This window comes from Bos grunniens, chromosome 23, assembly GCF_055505025.1.
Source record: "Bos grunniens cultivar Pamir isolate PY7600 chromosome 23, Bosgru_T2T1.0, whole genome shotgun sequence".
NCBI classification, from domain to species: domain Eukaryota; kingdom Metazoa; phylum Chordata; class Mammalia; order Artiodactyla; family Bovidae; genus Bos; species Bos grunniens.
The window spans coordinates 14,457,336-14,482,082 of record NC_141187.1 but is presented as its reverse complement, the minus strand read 5'-3'; the positions used below and the strand labels follow the sequence as shown (position 1 = coordinate 14,482,082).

Genomic DNA, 24,747 nt, shown 5'->3' with positions numbered 1-24,747 from the left:
AAGAGCCTGGTGGTTCCTCAAATAATTAAACATAGAGTGATGATGTGGCCCGGCAATTCTACTCTTAAGGACACTACAGGGGAGAAATGAAAAGTTACAATCCCACTAAAAGAGACTCATACGTGAACACTCATAGCAGTATTATTCATAACAGCCAAATATCTATCAACTGATAAACGGATATATAAATACACATAAAATGTTGGTACATATCCATGGAATGAAATATTATTCAGCCATAAAGAATGGAGTAGCGACACTTGCTACTTTTCGGATAATGAAAACATTATGCTAATTGAAGAAGCCAGACACAAAAGTCCACATATGGTATGACTGCATTTAAATGAAATGCTGTCTAACAAGGCCGTTTTGTATAGCACAGTGAACTACCGATATATTTGATATCCTGTGATTAAACTATAAAGGAAAAGAATATATTTTTTAAATGTATATATGTGTATAACTTGGAGAAGGCAATGGCACCCCACTCCAGTACTCTTGCCTGGCAAATCCCATGGACGGAGGAGCCTGGTGGGCTGCAGTCCATGGGGTGGCGAAGAGTCAGACACGATTGAGCGACTTCCCTTTCACTTTTCACTTGCATGCATTGGAAAAGGAAATGGCAACCCGCTCCAGTGTTCTTGCCTGGAGAATCCCAGGGACGGGGGAGCCTGGTGGGCTGCCGTCTCTGGGGTCGCACAGAGTCAGACACGACTGAAGTGACTTAGCAGCAGCAGCAGCATGCGTATAACTGAGTCACTTTACTGTACAGCGGACATAGGTACAATGGTGTTAATCAACTATACTTCACTTTTTAAAAATGTTTAAACATGTCCAGATTAGGGAAATCCTGAGACAGCAAGTTAACTGTTGGCCAGAGGCCAAGGGGGCAGGCTGGACGAATGGAGGTGACAGCTAAAAGGTACAAGTTTCTGTTCTGAGGTTTTAAAAATACTCTAAAATTGATCTTGGGATAGTTGCAGGCCTCTGAATATAGTTGAACAGAGAAACCATCCAATTATATACTTTAAGTGTGTGAATGGTAGCATGTGAGTTATAAATCAAAAAAAAAAAAAAAAGCTGCTGCAAATACACACACACACACGCAGAGAAAGAGAGGAAAACACCCTCGATTCCACCCACCCAGAGTGAACCACTGTTAAGACCTCCGGGCCGGGAGGTACTTTGTTTTAGCTTCTTTTTACTCACACTTATGTCTCACCGACGTAGCCTCCCAAGGGAACCTGCTAAGGATTTCAAGCGAGGAGGACTTTCAGCAAACGCATCCAGTTTATTAGGAACATCAAGCCTCACACTTTTCCTGATCCAGGCTGTCCTTTGTCTGTTTGCTTTCCCCTGATTTGTCACCCAGATCTCTCATCCTTGGGTTCCCCCAAGAGGCAGGTCCATCCCTCCAGCCCCATTTCGTAGCCAAGGCAACTGAGTGCAAGTTTTATTCACACCCGTTCTGATTTCTTCCCAGCTCCTAAGCCTGGGGCTCAGAAGACGTCATGGGTGAGAAGCTGGGAGCTGCCAAGGGAGCCGGGACAGAGTGAAGGGGAGCATCCGATTTGGTCCCCAAACACCCATCCAACTTGGAGGCAGAAAGTGGGACATGATGCGCTCAGGAGGACCGTTAGGTCTCTTTGAGGGGTCCCTGCCACTGACCTGCTGCTCTCCATGGGGAAAAAAAAAAAAAAAAGCCTGGGCGGGGGGTGGCAGGCCTGTTTGCACTCAGGGCACTTAGTGCAGCCAAGCTGAGCTGCACTGTTCAAACAGACTCCCCAGCCTCCGAACACCTGTGCCGCAAGGGAGGGTGAGGCAGGCAGGAGGCCAGACCAGATCCCCGGGCGCTTCCCGCCTCTGTTTCCACAGCCACCCCCACGGCCCTGGCACAGTCCTGGGCCTGCCATGCCCCGCACCGGGCTCTGCAGCCGCTGGGGCGGCCGGGTGCTGCCCCTGCTCCTGGCCTACGTCTGCTACCTGCTGCTCGGCGCCACCATCTTCCAGCTGCTGGAGAAGCAGGCAGAGTCTCAGTCCAGGGACCGGTTCCAGTTCGAGAAGCTGCGCTTCCTGGAGAACTACACCTGCCTGGACCAGCAGGCCGTGGAGCAGTTTGTGCAGGTGGAGGGGACAGGCTGATGTGGGATGGGGGTTGGGGGGGCGGGGTTGCAGAATGCAGCTGCAGAGCCATCACCGATGGCTGAGGCCCCATTTGGAAGCCGAGCGTGATGGGAACAGAGAGCCAGGGGAGACCTGAGGTCGGAGTCTGGCCCCGGGGTCTATAACTGGATTGCTGTGTGATATTGGGCAAGCCACTTAACCTCCTTGGTCCCCTTCTAGGTGAGGAGAATAGTCTTATATGTGCCGCAGACGTTTGAGAGCTGATTGAAAGCTCTTTCTAGGCTGCCACTTGCTGCATAAATGTGAATCATGTGTCAGGGCTACCAACACGGTGCACACTTCCGCCCCCACACTCCTCGCTTCCCCTTCCCCGGCTCCAGGCAGCTTCTTCCTCTGCCTTCCCACTAGCTCACCTCCCCCGTCCACGGGCTGCTGACCACACTGTGGGTGGGAGACACAGATAAAGGTCAGGAGCAGCCACCACGCCGGCCGCCATGGACCTGGGCTTGATAAGCAACAGCCAGGGTGACTGAGCCCCACCCCTCTGGTGCCCATGGGGCATCTCTGGTGATGGATGGGTCACCCCTGCTTGGATCCCTTCTGTAGAAACTATGGGGTCCCAGTCCCTTCTCTCCCGGAAACCAGCCAAAACCAAGGTGTTGTGGGGGAGGGTGAGACCAGGGGGTCCGGTAGGGGACGACACCCACCACAAAGGAGCAAGCCACATGCAGATTCATCACAATGACTGGTCTTTATTGAGTGTTTATAATGTGCCCCAATCAGCAGGGAGCAGGGCCATCACGAGGGGGTCAGACCAATACTGGTCCATCCCCTGGGGCTCAGTGTTTTCTATGTGTTTCCTCGTAATTACCTATTGCCACCACTCTCTCAGATTTGCAGGTGGGGACTGGGCAACAGAGAGGTGGGATATGTTGCCCAGAGCTGCATAGTTAATGGCAGAGGCAGAACTCTAACCCAAGCCAGCTGCTCCTCGCCACACAGCTTAACATAAGTACAGGGGGCGGCTCTCAAAGGCTGGGCCCTGGCCTAGCAGCATCAGCCCTACGTGGACGCTCCTTACAAAGGCCACCCCTCAGGTCCCACCCCAGACCTCCTGAGTCAGGAACTCCAGCGGGCAGCCAGGACAACAGGCTGTGTGTTAACAAGTCCTCAGGCCACACTGATGGACCCCCAAGACTGGAGAACAGCAGGCCTTGAAGATGAGATGTGGGCTGGCTGATCAGAGAACTTTCCAGAGCTGTGAGAGGCCCTTTCTCCCAGGAAAAGGGGCTTCCGGCCTCAGGTTTCACTTCCTCGCTCCACAGCAGCACAGGGCTGGGACCATAGCACCCTAGTCAGGGGTGAGAAGGGCTCAGGATGGGGAGTAAGGCAAAGGCCCTGGAACCCCTCCACCCTCAGCTCCTGGTTGGAAGCAATTCCTGGAGCTGCAGAGGGAGCAGGGGAGGGACTGGTAGCTGGTATGTAATTAAAGGTACAGGCTTGACTGCAATCCTGAGGGAGGTGCCACTGATGAAAGGCCCCCAGACCTCCCCGGGGGTCCTCAGCCTCCTTGGGAGGGACCCTCACTTGCCAGGGGATGTCCAACTCAGAGGCAGAAGAATGCCAGGTAAGATTCCCAAAGAACACACGTGACAGTCATCGCTCCGTATCCGCGCGGGATTGCTTCCAAGAACCCCAGCGATGCTCTCCGTATCTGCCAGTGTGAACTGCGCTTGTGTGAATCTCCTGGATACGGAGGGCCTGCTCTACTGTTCAGATGACAGTAGGGGGAGCGGAGCTATAACAGTAACAAAAACAGTATTGAAGACCGACACCATCAGGAAACTTGCCCGGGGTGCAAGTCTGCCTTTCTCACCTGGGCACGGGGATTCTTAGAGAAGAATGGACAGTCCGCACTGGGAGCCCCACCCCCAGCACCCTCCGCATTGCGGCCCCTCCTCCGCAGGATGGAGAACCCCAGACTGGCGGAGGGGACAGCCAGGTCTTAGGGCCAGTGCTGCTCCCATGGGCTAGGGTCTCTGGGGAGCAGGCATGTTCTGGAATATTCGGTCTGGCCTCTCTGGATGTGTGGGAAAGAGAAAGAGGCCAAGGTTCACATGAGAAAAGGCCAATTCTGCCAAAATGAGGAGAAGCAGACAGCCCCGGGCACGACATCCAGACTAGCCCGGCCCTCACAGGGGTCACCCCCAGCCCCTGCAGTGCTTGCTCACCCAGCCAGAGGGGAAACGATTCCCACAGGCACTGGAGGCTGGAGCTTTCCCCTCCCCTACCCCATCTCCCTCTGGCCTTTGGGGCTCTACCAGGTGGCCAGACTGCGCAGCTACCCTGGAACAATTCAGGGCTACAGGGGAGGGCTTTGGGAGCTGATGGGGGCAGATGCCCCGCCCACCTCCAAGAGGGCTTGGCAGGGGACAGAGGGGCTTAGGCTTGAGTCTGCAGGATTCAAGTTCTATAAACAACAGCATGCACACACGTGCAACGTATGGCACCCATGCACACACCACATGTATACAACACACCACACATATACACCACCAGCACAGATACACAGACACACACACACACACACACACACACACACACACAGAGACCTTTGCCCTGGCCTCTGATGGAATTTCTGCTATAGACCTGGGACTCACCAGGGGGCGGCAGAGAGCAAGCCTGCCAGCTCACCTGGAAGCTCAGAGAACTCAAGGTCCTCTGTCCACCATCAGCCCCAAGAGAGGGCAGCCCCATGGCTTTCCTGTGGTCCCAAACCTCATGTTCGCAAGCACACCCTTCCAGGAACATCCACCTCGAAGTCTTCTCGTCCTGGCAACCCCTGGGGTCTCACTCTCTTGGCTATAGGTAACATGTCCCACCTGGATGACTCCATAAGTACTGTCTGTCCCCTTGGGGCCATCTCCCCTCCACTAGCCACACTTAATGCCCACATCACACTCAGCCATTGGCCAGCGAAGCAGGAAGTGAGCTTGGAATTCAGCCATCTTGGGCAAGTCAGCCACTTTGAGCCTTAGTTTCCTCTTCCATGAAATGGGAATGTGACTTAAGAACTTCATTAGGTGAAACAACAGGAGACACTCAGCGGGGAGGCTGGCCACCAGCCGGTGCTGTCAGCAACCTCTTCCTCCCACCCCCTGCTGCTCCCCCTCCTCAACAGGTCATCATGGAAGCCTGGGTGAAGGGCGTGAACCCCAAAGGCAACTCCACCAACCCCAGCAACTGGGACTTTGGCAGCAGTTTCTTCTTTGCGGGCACGGTCGTCACCACCATAGGTAAAGCGCTGGGATGGAGAAGGCCACCCCCAGTACCCCTGCTAAAGTTTGAGTTCCCCAAAAGCAGTGGCCGAGACAAGGATGTGGTTTATCTCGGAGACGATTCTGGGAAGCAGGAGAAGCGGGAGAGTGAAACAGGAAGAAGAGAAAGGGCAAAAGAGTTCGCAATCATGAGCAGGGGACTGGTTAGAGCCACTGGGTTCACCAGTGCTGGGGACCCTCTGAGAAGCCAAGGAGAGCCCAGCCAAGTGGGGAGGAAACAGGCATATTTATCTACATACTCCTGCCCTGGCTGGTTGAGGACTGAGTCCGGATGTATGAATTCTCCAGCACTTCGGACCTGCCCCCAGACCAAACACCTCCTGTGGCCAGAAGAACCCCTCGGGTAGACAGAGAGGCAGGGACTTGGGGTGGGGAGTCCCCTGTGTGTCCAAGAGCTGTCCACACAGCTGCAGCTGCTGTCCCTGTGTTCCCAGGGGACACAGCACCAACAGCATCTGCTGTACTCCCTCAGCCAGAAAATCCACTCCCCCTCCCACAAGGAACCCCTCCATCCCGCGAAGCCCGATCTCCCCATTCATTCGATTAAGTTCAATTCCACACACCGTCCTTGAATTCAGGTGACATTAAAGCAGTTGGAGTGGAGGTAGCAGAGCATGAACTTGGATCGCACCCAAGGACAGAGTGGAAATAGCAGAGTATGACCTTGGATCAGACCCAAGCTTGGCTCTCAAGGAGCTTCTGATACACTAATGAAGGGTAAGATAAGCAGGCTAAAAATAGGAGCACAGGGCAAACTAGATAGCTAGATAGGAATGACACAGAGCACTGTGGGGAGTCACACCTGGTAAAGAGGAAGAGGCTGGCAGTCAGGAGGGCTTCCTAGAGGTGGTGTTTTTGGAGATGAGCCTTCAAAGGATACTTACCAATCGAGATCATTCTAGAAGAGGTTGAGAAGAGTGTTCATGGGAACAGAGGAGCTTTCTCTTCGCCCCGCCCCACCCTCCCCCGTTGCACCTCTCCTCCCCGTGGTGGTGGAAAACCAGCCTCTGCTAGAGTCTATCAGGGAGGCCGTTCCAAACTCTCCCTTCCTCATATTTGTACCCTCTCCCCCGCCTGCAGGATATGGGAACCTGGCGCCCAGCACAGAGGCAGGCCAGGTCTTCTGTGTCTTCTACGCCCTGGTGGGCATCCCGCTCAACGTGGTCTTCCTCAACCACCTGGGCACAGGGCTGCGTGCCCACCTGACCATGCTGGAGAGGTGGGAGGACCAGCCCAGACGCTCCCAGGTAAGGTCCTCCCTCCCCACAGCCCCACTGGGACAGAGTCTGTTGCGCTCAAGTCGCCCAGAAGCTGATATGGAGACAGAGTTTGGCTAGCAGTGTGTTAGGGCTCGACACCCATGGACAAAAAGGACCAGGTGGAAGGAGGAACAAAATTGTGATGCAGGCTGGACAAAGCCTCAGCCCACCCCTCAAGGAGCTGGGCAGGTGCCGGTGGCACAAGCTGCCCCACAGTGGGCGCTGACGTGGCCAGGACTCTGCCCTGGCCTCAATTGGGCATGGCAAGGTGTGCCCTTGGGCCAGGCTGAAATACACCCTGAGCAAGAGAGATGGCTGGAGGCCACCTGCTGGCAGCTTGGCTAGGCCTTCTTCGAAGGGGGATCTATCTGGGCACACACCTCCATGGTCATCAGAGAACTCCAATAGCCATCTCCACACCACCCTGAACACCCCCAGTGCCCACCCTGTCATCTGGGCCCTTGCAAAGCTGTGCAAAGAGGCAGAGGTGTAGAAGGACTGGGGACAGCTCAGTGACCATCTTCCATCCCATATCTAAGTCCTCGGGGTCCTGCACACGTGGACACCAAGCCGAAAGGCATCTCCAACTTGACCCACCAACGCAATCCTGCTGACCAGCTCTTTCCCTGGCCCGGACAAGATGTCACACAGAGATACAACCCCCGCCCCACAGGGTGCAGGCTAAGGACCTGACTATGGCCCAGCCCACTTCCTAGCTCGCCCCAGACCCCCTCCCCTGCTTATAACCATGGGCCTTCCAAGCAGACTCAGAGACTCCTCCGCTTCCAGCTGCTGCAGACCCTGGGCCTGGCCCTCTTCTTGGCACTGGGGACGCTGCTCATTCTCATCTTGCCGCCCATGATCTTCAGCCACGTGGAGGGCTGGAGCTTCAGCGAGGGCTTCTACTTTGCCTTCATCACCCTCAGCACCATCGGCTTCGGGGACTATGTCGTTGGTGAGAAAGGCAGCCACAGATCACAGGGTGGGGGCCACCAGGATTTGGGGGAGGGGGAGATATCAGTGGGGGGAAGTGGGTAATTCTTGAGGACCAGAGAGCCCCTGGTTATTCAAGGGAGACAAACACTTTGTGAGGCTGCTGCGAATTCTCACAACATCCTCAGAAGTCACTGGTCCGGGAACCCATCACCCTTCCCCCACCCCAGGGGCCTCGCCTGCTGATCCTTATTAGGGGGAGACTGGTGGGAACCCTTTTGGAACCTGGAGGGTGGCTGTCCCTCCGACCGCTGGCACTGATCGTGTCCTCCTTCCCTGCCAGGCACAGACCCCAGCAAGCATTACCTCTCGGTGTACCGGAGTCTGGCAGCCATCTGGATCCTCCTGGGCCTGGCGTGGCTGGCGCTGGTCCTCCCACTGGGCCCCCTGCTTCTGCACCGGTGCTCCCAGCTCTGGCTGCTTGGCAGAGGCCTTGGTCTCAAGGAAGGGGGAGCCCCCGAGACCAATGGGCTCCCTAGACCTCAGAAGATTCCCATCTCTGCATGAGCCCCCCAAAACCATGGCTGCAGAAGCCCCTCACAGCATCCTCTGTCCACCCCATAGGCCCCCTGGATTTCCTGCCACACCTCCTCCTTGGCCAACCCACTCACTTCCCAGCCAGAGCTGGTCTCAGGAGCTCTCCAGAGAGAGAAAGGAAACAGGAGGGCCCAAGAAAGTGACAGAAAGGAGACAGAACAGGAGACGGATGTGTGCGGAGCAAGATGTGTGCTGCGATCCCCGAGCCCCTCCCTCAAAAGTGACCTGTGGGGACGTCCCTGGTGGCCCAGTGGTTAAGGCTCCACTCTTCCAATGCATGGGGTGTGGGTTCGATCCCTGGTCGGGGAACTAAGATCCCACATGGCCAAAAAATTAAAAAAAAAAAAAAAATGACCCGAAAAAGTTGAATCCAGACATGGATCATTATGACCAAATCTCCATCGCGCTTCCTGAACTGCCCCCACCCCCCACCCCAGAAGATCTCATACAGGACAATAAACAAAGGGCCGCTGTATCTGTGCCTCATCTGATACGTGTGCGGGGCCTCATCTGATACGTGTGCGGGGCGTCATCAGGCCCCCAGTGTGCGTCAGGCGCTGGCCCAGGCTCCAGGGCAGCAACAGTGACGCTCCTGCCCCCCAGGTGGAAGGACTAGACAAGCAGAGAGGCAAAACGACCCAGTGACCAAAACCTCATGGCACCGGCAGACCAAGATATGACGCGCACCCATGGGATCCGCTGGCCCAGGCAGGGACTCTGGAGCCATCATCATGCCTTCAGGAGGCTCCCAGCTAGAGGGGTGGGCAGGCTGCCTCCAGGTCTGCCTCTTCCTCTTGCCTAGAGGTCTAGAGCTGTCCTCGAACAAGGCTTCAGCACTCCCGGGCGTCCCACCCACTTTCCTGAGTATGGCCTCCCTTGACTGCCTCACGGCACCCTTTGATCTCATTACCCCTTCTGGGCTCTTACAAGCCCTTCCAAACCCTCCCTGGGAAAACACCAGCCAGCTGATCCCAGAAGATTTCCAGGAAATGAGCTGTGAGGAGGCCCAGCCTCCACTGGGAATATCTCATGCAGCCTGGCCTCTCTCCTGCCAGACTGTGACACCTCTGGCCAGAAGGAGAAGACAGATTTATACCAGTCCATCCCAAGCCCAGAGCTTCCCAGGTGGCTGCACTAGTGGTGCAGAACCCACCTGCCAATGCAGGTAGATGTTAAGAGACACGGGTTCAGTCCCTGGGTCAGGAAGACCCCCTGGAGGAGGGCATGGCAACCCACTCCAGTATTCTTGCCTGGAGAATTCCAGCGACAGTGGACCCTGGCAGGCTACATACTGTCCATAGGGTCGCAAAGGGTCGGACACGACTGAAGTGACTTAGCACACACGCACATATCAAAAGGCCCGAGCTCACCACGGACTGCAAACCTCTCTGAGCAAGACAGACCAGGGACCTCTGGACTGGACTGAGGTTAGACCATGAAGCCGAGGAGGCTCTGGGTGGGACACTCAGGGAAGGATCTACAGCAGCAAGAGTCCCGGGCTACACCCAGGACTTCCTGGCATGGAGGAGAAGCCTGAGAAACTGGGAACCCCCAGGACTCTTTATATTGAATCCTTCCTCCATCCTGGGTGGAGGAGGGAACAGGTAGGGGGGCATCTTCAGAAGCAGGGAATGGACAAGCCCGCTGGCCGAGACTCCTCTTGCCTCCCAAGTTCACGGGCAATTGGCGATAGATTGCTGGGATCTCGCATCCTTGGGTATATAAGGCAAGGATGGTGATGGGAGAGATCCAGAGACGACTTGACAGGCAGCGGGTCCTTGGTAATAATCCCAGGGCCCCAGGAAAATAAACTTGCCTGCCGCTTTCTCTTCCCTCTGAGTGCGGTCTGCAGGAGTTCCTCCCACCGATTGCTACATACAGGACACGGGGAGGCCCTGGGCCGGTCTTTCCCAGCGCCTGCGGTCACCAACAGACCTCCCCTTCTTCCTGAGCTAGGCGTGCCTGGGGGTGGGCACTCCACACGCATTCGAGGCGGGGCCAGATGCCCACAGCTTGCCCTCTTTTTGTCCCAGGGATTGGATCCCAGCGCGGGGTGGGGCAGGGCTGTCCCATTCCCCAGCACACACCTCCACTGCTGAGAAAACGGGGCAGAGGCGGGCTTTAGCCAGAGAAGGGACCAGCCGAGCTCCTCCCTTGCCCTTCCTTTGCGCCTCGGTCCGGGTCCATGGCTCCCGACTCCCGCCTCTCCGCCTCTCCGGCTAAGAGCGGATGGAGAGCCTGGGATGCGAGCGAGCGCGGGGTCCAGGGCTGCGCGGTACCGGTGCCGAGCACATTGCTCCTGCTGCTCACCTACCTGACTTACCTGGTCCTGGGCACCTGCGTATTCTGGGCGCTGGAGAGCCCCGCGGCGCACGATTCCAGCAAGAGATTCCAGCGTGACAAGTGGGAGCTGCTGCGGAACTTCACGTGTCTGGATGGCCAGGCGCTGGACTCGCTGATCCGGGTGAGGGGAGAGTCTGGGCGGCCCGGGCGCTGGGGCGCTGGCTCAGCGGACCGCACGGGCACGGGGAGAAAGGGCACGGCCCGGCTCCGGTCAGGGCACCGCCAGGAGCACTTCTCCGAAATAAAGGAAGGCACGGACGCGCGGACGACTGGGGGCGCGCGTTGCAGGGAGGAGACCAGAGTGCTGGGCTGGATGGATCCCGATGCAAAGACCCCGGCTCTGGCGAGAGAAATACGCAGCGCGGCGCCGTGAGCCCAGGGTTCGGGGCGAGAGGGCGGGACCCTCCCTGTCTGGAGAGTTGCGTGGCGCACGCATCCAAATCTCGGGGTGAAGGCGATAGGGGGCGCACTGACGGGGTCCAGGGCTGGTGGGGCCCGACCGGGTCCGGGTAGCGTTAGGACAGAGCGCGCTGCTCAGCTTGGGAGAAGGCGGGAGGGGTCCACCTGGGAATTTAGGGCGCTGTGTCGGGTCGGACAGCGGGCGAAGGGCGAAGGGGCACCCATGGCCCCTTCCACAGGAGACCCACATGCGAATTTGAGACCTGGGGGCGGGGACAGCAGAGGGCGCTGGTCTGGTCTGATGATGAGCGAGCCGGCAGCAAGATCTTTGGAGGCTGGGAGGAAAGGGGGTGCAGAGCGCTCTTGTCCCCGCTGCCACACACACACACACACACACACACACACACAACGCCCCAGGTTAAGTGGAATGGGGCCGAGGTGCAGGAGCCAGGGGCCCGGGGATTTGAGGTGCGCAAAAAGAAAGCAGCAGACACAGGGACGTTCGGTGGCTGAACCCGGGTTTCTCCGAGTCTGAGGGCACGCAGCGAGGGCCCAGAGGGTCTGCAGGGGTCGGTGGGTGGGAGGATGCAGAGATCGTGGAGGGCAGAGACTGCTGAGTGGGTGGGGGAAGACTCAGCGGGGCGAGGGGAGGGAGGCAGGCAGGGGAGGGTTCTTCCAGGCCTCACGAAGGATGAAGGTCTCCTTCGACCCTGGGCTGGACGGAGGGCTGCTCGGATCTGAGGCAAGCTTCCATCTCCGGGTCCCTGGCTTGGTCCATGAGCGCAGACAGCTGCACCCCTAGCCAGACGTCCCCGCTCTGCAGTCCGGGTGCCTTTTCTGGCGAGGAAAGCAGGGCCTGTGTCCCAGAGTTGCCAGCCCAAAGCTGGTCCCCAGAAGGTGGCAGGGAATTGTGTCTGGTGGCGAGGGACAAGGGCACTGGAGCGGAGGTGAAGTCCTGAGCCCTGGGACTGGGCGGATGTGTCAGGCCTGGAGCCCAGCAGAGGACTATCTCTGCTAAGAATCTCAGATGACACCTCCACCTTATCTCTAAACTTCTACAAATACAGACCGCCTAGTCCTGGAGGCTATGTGACACTCCCCTTGAAAAGGTGGTGAACTTCAATTACGAGCAGCCTGGCCCCCCAAAATATGACAGTGACAGCAATGGGAATGATAGGAAATACTTCTATGCAGCGCTTACTGCGAGTCAGGCGCTGTTCCTAATGTGTGAGCTCGCTCCACCCCCACCTGTCTCACAGGTGGACGCCATTATTATCGTGCCCATTGTAGAGATGGAGAAACTGAGGCTCAGAGAGATTACATACAAAGGCACGGCTTCATAGTCAGAGCGCTGGGGCCCTCAACCACCATGAGGACTGCCTCAGTGCAGATCTGCATACGGGGGTGCTTCCCAAGTTTCTTAGCGGAGCTCTCATCTCTTCCCCTCCACCCACCTCCGGCTCACCTCCACTTCACCTCCTTCCTCAGCCCCCTGTGGCTTCAACCATCCCCAGGAATACAGATGTGGTGTCTCCAACCCAGATCTCCCCAGTGAGGGCAGACATGTTCATGTAACTTCCTGTTGTTGTCGTTCAGTTGCTAAGTTGTGTCCAATTCTTTGTGACCCCCTAGACTGGAGCATGCCAAGCCTCCCTGTCCCTCACCATCTCCCAGAGTTTACCCAAGCTCATGTCCATTGAGTTGGTGATGCTATTCAACCATCTCATCCTCTCCTGCCCTCTTCTCCTCTTGCACCTTCCTAGCAGCCCTCAAATTCCCCCCGGGTCAAGAGTAAGCAGCTCTGCTCTTCCCTGCTCCGAATATCTGTCCCCGCATCCACACACCTTCAGAGTGCTCTTAGATGTGTCCCTCACTACCTACACCAAATAAGGCCAGAGCTCTGGGCTTCTGAGAACCTCCTCTCTGTGCCTCCTGGGCACTCCGTGCCGGGATGCAGGCCAGGCCCTCTCCATCACTCACCCCTGCAGGACTCTCTCCTCTCCGGATCTGCCAGCATCTTCTGTACTGCCAGCTGCCACGGAGCACACATACCTGAGCTTGCCTCCCCTTTACTCGGTGACCTTGAGACAGGCCTGCCACTCCATCCCCAGCCTGGCTGCCAACTACCTTTCAGTCTCCCTAGTCTATATCCCAGACACAGTCCTCCCTTCCAGCCTTTGCCCCTGTGGTCCTATTTCCCTAAACGTCCTTCTACCAGGAACAATCCTAGCCAACCCTCTAGGAAGGCCCAACTAAAGCATCACCCTCAGCTGCCTTCTCACATTTGTACAGAATGCTAATGTTGATGACACACATTTTTTAAAGTACGTATGGAGGCAAAATAAGCACCTTTCAGAAAATCGAGAATCATGGGGGAAAACACACATAATCCTTAAAAAAACTGTATTTTGTACTTTGGTACGTTAAAGAAAAGCAATCACCCTCTCCATGAAGTCTTCTGCCCCTACCCCCATCAGAATGCACACCTTTCCTATCCTGTATTTCTACAGCATTATATTCATAATAATGATAATGAGAGCAGTTGCTAACCTTAACCGTGTTCCAGGTACTCTTCTAAGCCTTTACACCTAATAACTCATTAAACCTCAACAACTCCATGAAGTGGGTGCTATGAGTATTCCCGTTTTACAGAGAAAGAGACTGAGGCACAGAGAAGTTGGCTATCTTGCCCAGCTCACGTAGCTGGGTGCCTAAAGCTTCATGGATGACACTGTACCAAAGTTAGTTGAGTTTGGGGACTTCATTGGCAATCCAGTGGTTAAGGCTGCATTTCCAATTCAGGGGGACGATTCCTCATCAGGGAACTAAGATCCCACATGCCGATTGGCATGGCCAAAAATATAGATAGATAATTTAAAAATTAAAAGAGACAAAGTTAAGTTTGGCTTTGTCGCACTGAAAACTGAGGTCATGTCTCTTTCATCTTCAGCTCCCCTGATACCTCACATGCAGGTCCTGACCAGGGCTTGTTGCAAGAATGAGAGTGAACAGGAGAGAAAACAAATGGCCATACCTGGGGCTGATCTGGGCTCCAGGGTAGACAGGGGAAGGAGCTGTCCCCATGCTCCCTGCCCTGGGGGAGGCCCTGGTTGGAGAGGAAGAGCCTCCTTGCCCCGGACAGGCTGGGATCAGAGTGGTTACAAGGACAGCCGTGTGTGTGTGTGTGTGTATGTGTGGGTGGGTGCAGGGGCCCCATTGCCCCAGAGAGCCTGGTGGTCACTATAGCCTCTCCCCAGGGCATCATCGAGGCATACAAAAATGGGGACATCGTCCTTGGCAACACTACCAGCATGGGACGCTGGGAGTTTGTGGGCTCCTTCTTCTTCTCCGTGTCCACCATCACCACCATCGGTAAGAGAAGAATGGGGTCAGGGAGGGTTGCTGGGGAGGGTGGCCTTGCCTGAGAGACCGGGGACCAGCTTCTTTCAGAGGCATTACTAGGACCTCAAGCACAGTCAGGCCGAGCAGCCTGGACACCGCCTGGGAGCAGAACCTTGGTCTTACGGAAGATGTGCTGAATCGGCTCCTGCCCTCCACCCAGGTTCCTGGGAGGTTTGTGAAGTCCTGCTCTGGGGATTTCTGCTAAACAACTTTTCAGGAAGCAGAGGGTCCCCTGTGTAGCGGTAAAGACCCTCTGGGCACTGTAAGGGTCCTGGTCTGCTCAGTCAAGCCCACCTAACACTGAGCCTGGAAGGGCGGCAGGAGGGGGTGCAGGAGAATAAGGGGAACTTGGGAAAGAAGAAGGGACAGAACCCCCTGTCTCAGCCTTGGGAGAGGTGGCCACTGTCAGAGGCCTCCCCCCAGCTCACTAAGGCACCTCCTCACCCCCATCACCATCCTCCCCAAACCCCTCTCCTCCCCCACACACAGGGACGCCCAAATAGTTCTCATTCCCCTTCCTCTGGCCCCATCCTCAGGAGAGCAGAGGCGAAACTTGTCCTGGGAAGGTGTCTGGGGGCTTTTGTTTGGAGAAGAAAAATGGCCTAGACCCCTCCAACTCTACACCCAGGAAATAACTCAGTGGGGCTGCCTGATCAACCAGCCCGGTCGCCCCGCCCCGGAGCCTGCATGACACCATACTCACCACCAGGTGGCAGGCTGACCCCACTGGTGGCTACAGCTACCTCCTCCAGCCAGGACGCTCGCCCCAGAAAACCAGGATCCCAGCCGCCCCCTACTCCCACCCCGCCCCACCCCACCCCCTGCTGCCCCTTCCTCCCCAGAGTGGAGCTAAGAAGATGCACCCAGAGGACTCTCTATCTGGCTTTAAATTAGACAATACTTTTTGGAAGCAGATCTCAGGCTACCCGGGGACTTGGGTAGTCTTCCACCGTGAAGCAAGCATGCTTGGGAGGCCCCTTGACTCCATGGGCCCCAGAAGGATGAGGCAGGATGGTGTTTATTCATCCTTACACCCCAGGGGTCTAGCATAAGCCTGGCATACCGTGGGCACTCAACAAATGCTGACATGTTAATAAATTCCAAAATACCCATTCCACCAGCATTCCCTGAGCTCCAGAGCAGGAGGGGCTGCTGATGTAGTCACTGTGGTCCAGGCCTCCTGGGTGTGCAGGGCGCCCTCATCTCTGAGCCCCACATCCCGACACCCCCTGCCCCAGGCCCACCTGATTCAGAGGTTCGCAGCCTCTCTGCCCAGCTCTACCATCCCCAAAGTGGACTCTGTCCCTCTCCCTTCTCTCCGCTCAGTGTAGCCCTAAAACTGTCTGGGCCAGCTCTGAGTGGGAGGAGGGCCCTAGGGGCTCTGCATCCTTCCGTCCCCCTCCCGCGTCTCTCCGCCCGCCCAGGGAGGGAAGAAGCGAAGTGAGGACAAACGGGATTCTCACGTTTTATGGTGCAAACACCGTCCCTCCTAGAGCATTGGTCTTCCAGTCTGCAGGACTGGGGCATGACCTCCATGGGAAGGGAGGTTAAGGCTGGGCTGAGGGAGGGAGTGTGTCGGGCCCTGCACGGCGCCTGGGAAGGGCACCCCAGCTGCCGCGTCCCATCCATAGCAATGGTAGAACCGGGGCCCCTGAGGATGGAAAGGCTCCCTGAAGTGTCCCCTTGCTGCCCTCAGGCTACGGGAACCTGAGCCCCCGCACGATGGCCGCCCGGCTCTTCTGCATCTTCTTTGCTCTCGTGGGGATCCCGCTCAACCTCGTGGTGCTCAACCGCCTGGGGCACTGCATGCAGCAGGGGGTACACCGCTGTGCCCGCAGGCTGGGGGGCGCCTGGAAGGTGAGGGGGCCGCGGGGGTCGCCACCGCCGCCTGGAGGGAGAGTCTCTGGTAGAAGAGGATGGATGCTGGCAGTCACGGGGTGCCCCAGGGGGTGGGCCACTGGTGGAAGCAGAAGGTCTTTCTGGAAATCAGGGTTCCCGGTGGGAGTGTAGTGGGGTTGGGGGGTCACTGCCCAGAATGGGGAGGTCTTCAGTAACAAAGGGGCATCAGTGGGGAGACACAGGAAAGGCACGAGGCAGCCGAGCCCTTTTCAGGAGCCCGGAGAACACGCACTGGTGGAGAAGCCTCAAGGGCACCTCCCTCCTTATCCAGGGGAGTGCTAGCCCCGTCTGCAGCTCAGTACCCTCCAGGCTATCTGCCCGCCCCCGCCCTGCCATCCCACGGCCGCACACGCCAGGCAGAACTAGCCTCACGGGGGCTGGGCGCCGTGTGCACCCACAGGACCCGGCCAAGGCCCGGTGGCTGGCAGGCTCCAGCGCCCTCCTGTCGGGCCTCCTGCTTTTCCTGCTGTTGCCCCCGCTGCTCTTCAACCACATGGAAGGCTGGACCTACGTGGAGGGCTTCTACTTCTCCTTCGTCACTCTCAGCACCGTGGGCTTCGGCGACTACGTGATTGGTGAGACGCGAGGGGCACCCTGCATGCGTCTGCTCATAGCCCGCATCCCTGGGCACCTGCTGCGTGCCCAGCCCCATGGGGTTTGGGGACCCAAAGTCCAGAGCACACAGGCTTAGTTTGGCTGGTTTAACCTGCCTTTGTGGTGTGATGGGGTTAAGGCCTCCCAGCTAAAAGTGACAGCTGGAGTTTGAACCCAGCACCTCGGGTTGTAAGCCACATTTCTAATCATTCTGAGGAACCTGAGGATCCCACAGGGTCACATATTATTTTTAAAGCTTATCAGAAGAAGGGGGGCTCTGAGTCCTCTCCCCCATCCATCTTTGGCCAGGGCCTCTCTCATTCACCTCTCCCCCACCTCACCCTGCCCCACAAAATGCCAACTTCTTACTGTCCCTGGGTTGAGGGCCACGTCGCCCCCATCACAGTGCAGGGGTGTCTGGCAGGAGAGCCTGAGAGAATCAGAAAACCCCAGCCTCTCCCAGCCCCCAGTCAGCCTCCAAACTCTTGAGTGTTAGAAAGAAAGAGCTGTGTGGTCCGGAGTGTCCAGGGTGGGGTTTATTCGGTGGTCATCACCCATCGTGGACAAGGTAAACAGGAGCAACTGTCCTCGCAGAACAGAGCCAGGTGGGTGCCCAGCAGGGGGCAGCAGAGAGGCGTTCTGTGGGCACAGGGGCAGCCTCATCCCCCTTCACTCCCTGCCCCTAAAGGGTCACCAAACGAGCATTGGCCCCCCAGCATCACGACACGCAGGCCTCAGGCGGGCTTTGTGCCCCACCTCCCATCGCTGATCCTAAACCGGGGAGGAGTCCCTTCTCTCCCTCAGAGAAAGACAGAACCCAGACTGGAATACGGAAATGAGGTCCCGGGACTTCCTTGGTGGCCCAGTGGCTACACTCCATGCTCTCAATGCCAGGAGCCCAGGTTTCATCTAGTTCTGGTCAGGGAACTAGATCCCGCGTCCCACAGCTACGATTCGGTGCAGCCAAATAAGTAAATAAATTTAATAAAAGAAGAAATGAGGTCCTACCAAAGTAACAAAGAGCTAGCCCATTAAGAGTAATGATTGTCACTGAATTTTACTGAGGAGGAAGATGACGCTCAGAGAGGCCAAGCCATTTGCCTGCAATCACACAGCTAGTAGGACACGAATTCTGATCTGTTTTTCTCCAAGAACTCTTACCCTTTCCAGACGGCCTCCCATAACCCCCGTCTGGGCTGCAGTGTTCCTGTCTGTAAAACGAGGGGCTGGGCCGGGTGATGGCTTCTGGCCTGGGTGCCGGGCCCCCTTCCCTGCACCTCTCCATCCCCAGGGTCCGGGGTTGGGGCCTCATGGTGCCCCTTCCCAATGTCCCCCATCCTGGAAGGGATGCTGTTGCTCTGGAAGGAAGTCTTTGGGATGGTTTCCTCCAAGTGAGTCATGCTTCCACTCCCGGCCCCAGAGGAGAAATGTGTCTGAGGACAGGTGACGCCAGCGTCCCCAAGGCCTCAACTGCCCCCCAAACACACACAGACACACGCACACACACACACGCACACACACACACACGTGCAGCTCAGAGACAGGTGACGCCAGCGTCCCCAAGGCCTCAACTGCCCCCCAAACACACACAGACACAGGCACACACACACACACACACGTGCAGCTCAGAGAATGAGTTCTGGATCTGTCCTCTCCTCTCTGTTCCCACTGCCGTCTCCCTAGTCTAGGCAGGGCCATTGCATATGGCTGGTTGCCCAGGTTGGGCACTGCACAACCCTAAGCGGTTGCCATTCACACAGAGCACAATGAGAAGGGCACCATGGACTGGAACAATCTCTGTCCTTGTGTCCCTTTGGCTCTTATGACCTTTAAAAATTACAAGTTCCAGAACTTCCCTGGCTGTCCAGTGGTTAAGACTCTGTGCTTCCCATATGGAGGCCTTAGTTCAATCCCCACTTGGGGAACTAAGATCCCACATGCCATGGGGGCCAGCCAAAAAAAAAATTCATGTCACCTGCCCAGCTCCTCTGAAAACCTCAGGGCTTTTCTGTAGTCGTTCTGGCCCTCTCGCACCAACTCTCCCCCTTACCCCAGGGCTCAAAGGATGAAACTCAGGATTTGCCCATTTTAAACCCACAAGTCCTTGTTCTCTGAGGGTGCCCCGCGCAAAAAGCGGGGAAGAGAAACGGGAATGGGACCCCTAACTACAGTCTCTTGGTGCCCACTGACCACTGGGGCTCCAGAGTTTGGTCCTAGGTGGGAAGAGCTGACAATAGGCTCCTTAGAAGCGTGTCTGGACAAACCTCTGTGGGTTGTTAGGGCGCTCTGTGAGGATGTCCCGAGGCCCCATGGTCCCCTGAGGGAAGGCAGGGCCAGGGGGAGGAGGCAGGCATCTCTAGACATGGCACCCTGGAAAGAGGAGACAAGGTCTCTGCCACCACTGGGGGAGCAGGGGCTTGGGAGGTGGGCCGCGACCTCCACACAGCCATCTCTGCAGGAGCGAGGAGGGCTGATCAGAGGGTCCCTGCTACCCTGTGAGCCACCCTGTGGGGACTGATAGGGCAGGGAGGCTGGTGTGCGGGGTGCAGGCCCCCCAGAGCCCCCTCCCACCACATGCTGTGACTGAGAAGGCCTGGTATGAACCCATGAGGGCCCTTTAAGTCCACAGGGGTGCCGGGCAGACCATGCCCACGGAGTGGCAATGGGCAGCTCTGTCCCCTGCACCACGCACTTTTCCTTCTGCAGCCGTCTCAGCGCCTCATGACAAGTGACCACATGTACCCTCATTTGCCCTCTCCGTGAGAACACACAGCTCTGGCTTGAGGCTACTGCAGCTGGGCTGGTCAGAAGAGTATTTCCTGGGCACCCACGTCCAGTGGGGAAGCAGGGAGCTCAGAGTGGAGAGGGAGGCAGGGCCTGGTCACATAAAGAGCCTTCTCAGGCTGAGTCATGAATTTTGGACTCTGTCCTAAGACTACAAGAAAGTTCTGAAGGTTTTCAGAGGAGCTGGGTAGGTGACATGATAGTGCCTGTAATTCTTAAAGGTCACAGAGCCTAGTGGAGACAAGGACAGAGGCCATACCAGGTCCACAAGCACATCTTCCTTGTGCTGGGTGTGAATGGCAACCTTCTAGGGTTGTGCAGTGCCCAGCCTGCACAACCAGGCCCCCGCTGCCTCACTGACAGCCCCAGAGAGGAGAAAGAAGTTGATGAAAGTCATAGTGCAAGCAAGCCAAGGACAGGTCTAGGATAGACTCCCAAGCTAGGGATCCTCATGTGCACATGTTCTGGAATCTTCCATAGCTGAAAGGGGACAATCCACCTTCAGCTCTTCCCCATGTCTCTCAGCCCTCCTTGTCCTCTAGGGACAGGGTCAAACCCCTTTCTCGGATGGGAATGCTGAGGTCCACCACCTGGACTCTGGGCCTCCACTGTCCCATGTCAGCAGCCACAGGGGCGTTGTCTTCATAGCCGTTCCTCTTGTCCAAACACCGCGGTCAGAGCAGCCCCCAGGTCCCAGCCGCTTGCCCCTCCTTGGCCCTGCAGCCAGCCCCCACGTCCCCCAATTGCATTTGCAACTCAGTTGAGCGCCTTGCCAGCTGCCGGGTCTCCTGCTGCTTATGATTTCAGCTAAAGAAAAAATGAAATCAGAAGGGAGAAGAACACCTCCTCCCCTTTCCATCGACAGGAGCAAGCCAAGCCAACGGGTCCCCAGGGGCAGAGAGCTGGCTCACAGCTGCTCTCATTTGGGACCGCCAGCGGAATCGTGGCCTCCTAACCCAATCAGCGTAATCCAATCCAGGCTGCTGCCAGGTGGTGATGTCAGGTCCAGGGCTGTGCGCTCATCCCCGAGCTGGGACCCAGGAGATGTGTCCAGGCTGGGGAAGACAGCGAGGAGTGGTAGTGTTGGGGCCAGCAGGACAGAATGGGAAGTGGACAGAGAGGTGGGTAGTGTAGAGATCGGAGACAGAAGAAGATGTCAGGGAAATAAAAGGCCAGAGCTCTGCCCTTTGAACAATCTTGTTCTGATGAGGGAGGTAAGATAGACCCCCAGGACAGAGGGAAGAACGAAGTTATACGCAGCCTCTTATATATATAATTTTATTTATTTTTAAATTTATTTTTGGCTGTGCTGGGTCTTCGTTGCTGTGAGGCTACTCTCCAGTTGCTGTGCGGGCTTCTCATTTTGGTGGCTCCTCTTGTTGCTGAGCACAGGCTCTAGGGTGCTTGGGCTTCAGTAGTTGCGGTTCCCAGACTCTAGAGCACAGGCTCAGCAATTGTGGTACTCAGGCTTAGGTGCTCTGCAGCATGTGGCATCTTCCCAGACTCGGGGGTGAACCCTCATCTCCTGCTTTGGCAGGCGGATTCTTTACCACTGAGCCAACAGGGAAGCCCTGGAGCAGGCTCTTCACATGACCTACCTAAGCCTCACAGGGAGCTCCATCTGTTTTCTCCTTCCGTCATTCCTTATCCAGTCCTGATCCGTGGGGCTCCAAAGCTGAGAAAAACAGTCACCTGACTACAGATGTACTACAGATCTTACATGCCAGGCATGTACGATATGAACACGTTACGATATGAACCATATGATAATCACAACAGTCCTAGAAGGTGGACCCTCTTATTGTCCCCGATTTATAGATGAGGAAGCTGAGGCCCAGAGAGAGTAAGTAACTTACCTGGCCAAAGCACAAGGGCTGTGAGAGAGGGTAACACAGGGGCTCAGTCTAGTCTCTGAGCTGGGATCTGAAGGGTGAGGAAATGAAGAGCATTCTGAACTGCAAGGACAGCGAATGCAAAAGCCCTGGGGCAGGAAGGTTGATAGATGGAGAAACAGGGGAAGGACCAGAGTAACCGGAGCACAGCGCTCAAGGGAGAGATGTGCAAATCCAGTCTGGAGAAGCAGATGGTGGGCGCTGGGATGAGCCAAGAAGGAAAAATTATTGTCCCCATTTCACAGGCAAAGGACATTCAGGCAGATGATAGTCACACAGCTAGTGAGAAATGAGCCTGGATACAAACCCCAGCAGTTCCATTTCTTCTTCCTAAAGCTGCTGGCAAGCTGCCTTTCCTTTGAGAAAACCAAACATAGAAACAGGCAAACCGCAGAGCAGGTATTACACACTCTCGGAGGGTTTCCTATGACAGTTTCTGATTCAGTGATCTGGAATGGAATCCAGACCATTCGCACTTCTAACAAACTTTCAGGCGATGCTGATGGTGCTGGTCCACAGGCCCCACTTTGAGAACCACTGGGACAGAGCATAAGCAGAGTCCTTCAGAAAGACAAAGGGGAATTTTAGGGTCAAAACTCTAGGAGTTAATCCAGGAGGCTTCCTAGAATCCTAGGGAGGTGATCCCAGCCAGCTCAGACCAGTTTGGACCCCCCACGTTCTGCTTATACACACAAAGCCATGTGTGTCTGTTTCTGTTTGGGGAACTTGGTCCTGACTTTCCCAGGTCTGCATCCTCTGACCTTGCTTCTCCCTCAGGAATGAACCCCTCCCGGAATTACCCGCTGTGGTACCAGAACACAGTGTCTCTGTGGATCCTCTTTGGGATGGCGTGGCTGGCATTGATCATCAAACTGATCCTCTCCTTACTGGAGGCTCCACGAGAATCATACTCCTGCTATCCTCAGAGTTCCAAGGGGAACTTCAAGCCCCGAAGCTGGAGTCAGGGCCTGGATGAGGAGGCAGGACCCCACTCCCCACAGCCAAGCTGCTCTCCAGAGGGGCAGCACCCAGAACCTTCTACTCAAGTCTCATGCTGCGGAAAGGACAGCTAACTATATTCTAGCATTTGTTCCACTTTCTTCTTCAGCAAGAAGATTATTGATTTTAAGTTCAGCATAAGACCACCCAGACTAAAGTTTACAGTTTTTGGTCTTCCCTTGAAGCTAGGTGCAGCTATATGATTAAATTTTATCCAGTGGGATATACAGAGAAGTAATCCGTGTGACTTACAGATGTGACTTACAGTGTGTGGAGGGTACTCCTCTTTACCACTCCCTTCTGGCTGGCTGCAGTGGTGGCTGGAGCTCTGGCAGCCATGTTGCACCATGAGTCTGGATTCCACCAGACTTCATTTGTATAAGAGAGAAATAAAAATTAAGCTTATTTAAAACACTAGGAATTGAGTTTTTCTGTCACTCATAACCAAATCTAATTCTGACTCCAGGTGACACGTGTACCCAGAGGCAAAGGCAGCTTCTGAGACTGGAGCATATTAGAGAAATCACTCCCTCCCCAGGTGGATTTGCCCCAGACAGGAGGAGGGAATGGACTGAGGGCTGCAGTGCAGGCTCCCCACAGCCCCAGAGACCTTCCAGGTAAATTCATTACAGATTTGCTGATACCTCTCAGGGCTCCTATAGGCAGCAGGCAACTGGTCCCAGTTTGGCTCCTAATTCTTACTCAATCACTCACTATACCACAGAAAAGCCTAGAACAGGCCAGTGGGCTCCTCTTGACTCAGCCTGCCCCACTGCATTTGAAGGCTCCAACCACTGTTTGTAAAGCCAGGTAGAGTTTGCAGAGGTCATTTCTGTTTGCAAAGCACATCACCCTAAGCATTTCTATCTCTTACTCAGGGTTGCTATTAAGGCAGCACAGAGCTGTGTGGTCCCCACTACACCCAGGAACCCAAGCCCAGCCAGGAGCCCCTGGCAGTACCAACCAGCACCTACAGGTCACCTGGGGCAGCTGGGTCCTTGGTCTCAGCAGGCACCTGCAAGTCTGCTCCCCTCCACCGTCCTATAGATAGCATCTCAAGGACCTGGGGTTGCTCCATGTAGCTCCTCCCTGTGGGCAAACCCCTCAGCCTCAGAGCCCTGGTGGAACTGGGTCAGGGGCAATCTCTTGGCAGAGTAAGAAGGAAGGGTTGTTACACCATCCAGCTTGCCCCATCTGGCCTGGGCCAAAGTGGACCAAGGCCAGACTCAGGAGCAAACACCAGCGAGTAAACCTCAGGGTCCATGCCCACTTCTTAAGGCCCACAGGCTGGGCAGAGGAAAGTCGAAGTACAAAAGAGTTTGCTGCAGTTCTGGAAATAACATTACTTGTACTTAGCACACCCCAGAAGGAGGGCCTAGCAATTCAGAACTAGGAGAGAGGAACCCGGAGTGCTAGATTGGCCTCGGTGGTTCCAATTCTGTCTTGCCTTGAACCTCTTTCTTCACATGCCTCTCTAGACAATCCTATTTCCACTCAGCCCATCACCGCGTGCCTATCCCTGCTAAGAATGTCTGCCGCACAGGCAACTGACAACCTGTGATGTTGGGGGCGGGGCCGAAGAAAGCTTCTGATTGGCCAGTTCCCTACAGACGTCTGCCCCACAGCCAATAAGAAGAGACACTGGGACTCAGTACAAATAGGGAAGTGGGGACCGGTAGAGGAGAGAGAACACAGGTGAACAGCTAGGGTTGTAGAGTGGCGAGACAAATAATAAGAAACAGAAAGAGGTCGGGATCTGGGAAAGGGACGAGAACAGAAAAGCCGACCTCAGGACTGAAATCATAGAGCAAAATGGGCAGTGAGGTCTTTCCCACATAGTCAAGAGGGAGGGGAAGTGGAACCATGATACTGTGATAGTCGCAGCCAGAGAGCGATCCACAGTGTGCAGGCAAGGAACCAAGTCCTTCATTCACTCACACAACTTCGGCCACCAAATCCTGGAGGAGGAGGGGGAATGGGGCCCTCAAAACTGTATACTGTAGTGGTGCCTGGCTCACCCTGGACCAGCTCCGTGATCCCCGACAAATCACTCGAAGCTTCTTTGCAGCAGTTTTCTCCTCCGTGAGACGGAGATAAGAGCAGAGCTGATCTCCCGGGATTAAATGAGTGACTGTGCAAAGTACCAGAAGAGTGCGTCAGCCCAGAGGAAGCGTAATGTGGACG

The 24,747-nt window shown here is 55.9% G+C and overlaps 2 protein-coding genes and 1 long non-coding RNA gene across 6 annotated transcripts; 2 read left to right on the top strand and 1 right to left on the bottom strand.

Moving 5' to 3' along the window:
* The first annotated feature begins 466 nt into the window (after window positions 1-466).
* On the top strand, window positions 467-8,742 carry KCNK16 (potassium two pore domain channel subfamily K member 16). 2 transcript variants are annotated; one of them, XM_086370632.1, is made up of 5 exons: window positions 467-2,124; window positions 5,306-5,420; window positions 6,543-6,709; window positions 7,511-7,676; window positions 7,998-8,742. In XM_086370632.1, exons 1-5 carry the CDS (start codon window positions 1,912-1,914, stop codon window positions 8,219-8,221), a joined length of 885 nt encoding a protein of 294 aa, XP_086226758.1. In that variant the 5' UTR covers window positions 467-1,911; the 3' UTR covers window positions 8,222-8,742. The 2 variants fall into 2 exon arrangements, with proteins under 2 accessions (XP_086226758.1, XP_086226759.1); XM_086370633.1 differs by lacking the exon at window positions 467-2,124 and adding an exon at window positions 3,826-3,972 and having other exon boundaries at window positions 7,998-8,726.
* Window positions 2,857-4,061, bottom strand: LOC147346742 (uncharacterized). The gene is made up of 2 exons (XR_015152692.1): window positions 3,712-4,061; window positions 2,857-3,475 (listed from the first exon to the last, which is right to left on the bottom strand). It is a non-coding gene; the product is annotated as an uncharacterized LOC147346742 (long non-coding RNA).
* Window positions 8,743-10,236: 1,494 nt separating the features above from the next.
* Window positions 10,237-22,980, top strand: KCNK17 (potassium two pore domain channel subfamily K member 17). 3 transcript variants are annotated; one of them, XM_086370628.1, is made up of 6 exons: window positions 10,267-10,715; window positions 14,251-14,365; window positions 14,434-14,566; window positions 16,092-16,252; window positions 16,695-16,869; window positions 22,342-22,980. In XM_086370628.1, exons 1-6 carry the CDS (start codon window positions 10,437-10,439, stop codon window positions 22,538-22,540), a joined length of 1,062 nt encoding a protein of 353 aa, XP_086226754.1. In that variant the 5' UTR covers window positions 10,267-10,436; the 3' UTR covers window positions 22,541-22,980. The 3 variants fall into 3 exon arrangements, with proteins under 3 accessions (XP_086226755.1, XP_086226754.1, XP_086226757.1); XM_086370629.1 differs by lacking the exon at window positions 14,434-14,566 and having other exon boundaries at window positions 10,237-10,715; XM_086370631.1 differs by lacking the exons at window positions 10,267-10,715; window positions 14,251-14,365.
* Window positions 22,981-24,747: the final 1,767 nt, after the last annotated feature.

What these genes read in the sequence shown, in the direction of transcription:
- KCNK17 (XM_086370628.1), top strand. Translation starts at nt 10,437, where the DNA reads ATGGCTCCCGACTCCCGCCTCTCCGCCTCTCCGGCTAAGAGCGGATGG. An exon ending in GGCTGGGGGGCGCCTGGAAG is followed by an intron (nt 16,253 to 16,694) that starts GTGAGGGGGCCG and finishes GTGCACCCACAG; the next exon opens with GACCCGGCCAAGGCCCGGTG. An exon ending in CTTCGGCGACTACGTGATTG is followed by an intron (nt 16,870 to 22,341) that starts GTGAGACGCGAG and finishes CTTCTCCCTCAG; the next exon opens with GAATGAACCCCTCCCGGAAT.
- KCNK16 (XM_086370632.1), top strand. Translation starts at nt 1,912, where the DNA reads ATGCCCCGCACCGGGCTCTGCAGCCGCTGGGGCGGCCGGGTGCTGCCC. An exon ending in CACGGTCGTCACCACCATAG is followed by an intron (nt 5,421 to 6,542) that starts GTAAAGCGCTGG and finishes CCCCGCCTGCAG; the next exon opens with GATATGGGAACCTGGCGCCC. An exon ending in CTTCGGGGACTATGTCGTTG is followed by an intron (nt 7,677 to 7,997) that starts GTGAGAAAGGCA and finishes CTTCCCTGCCAG; the next exon opens with GCACAGACCCCAGCAAGCAT.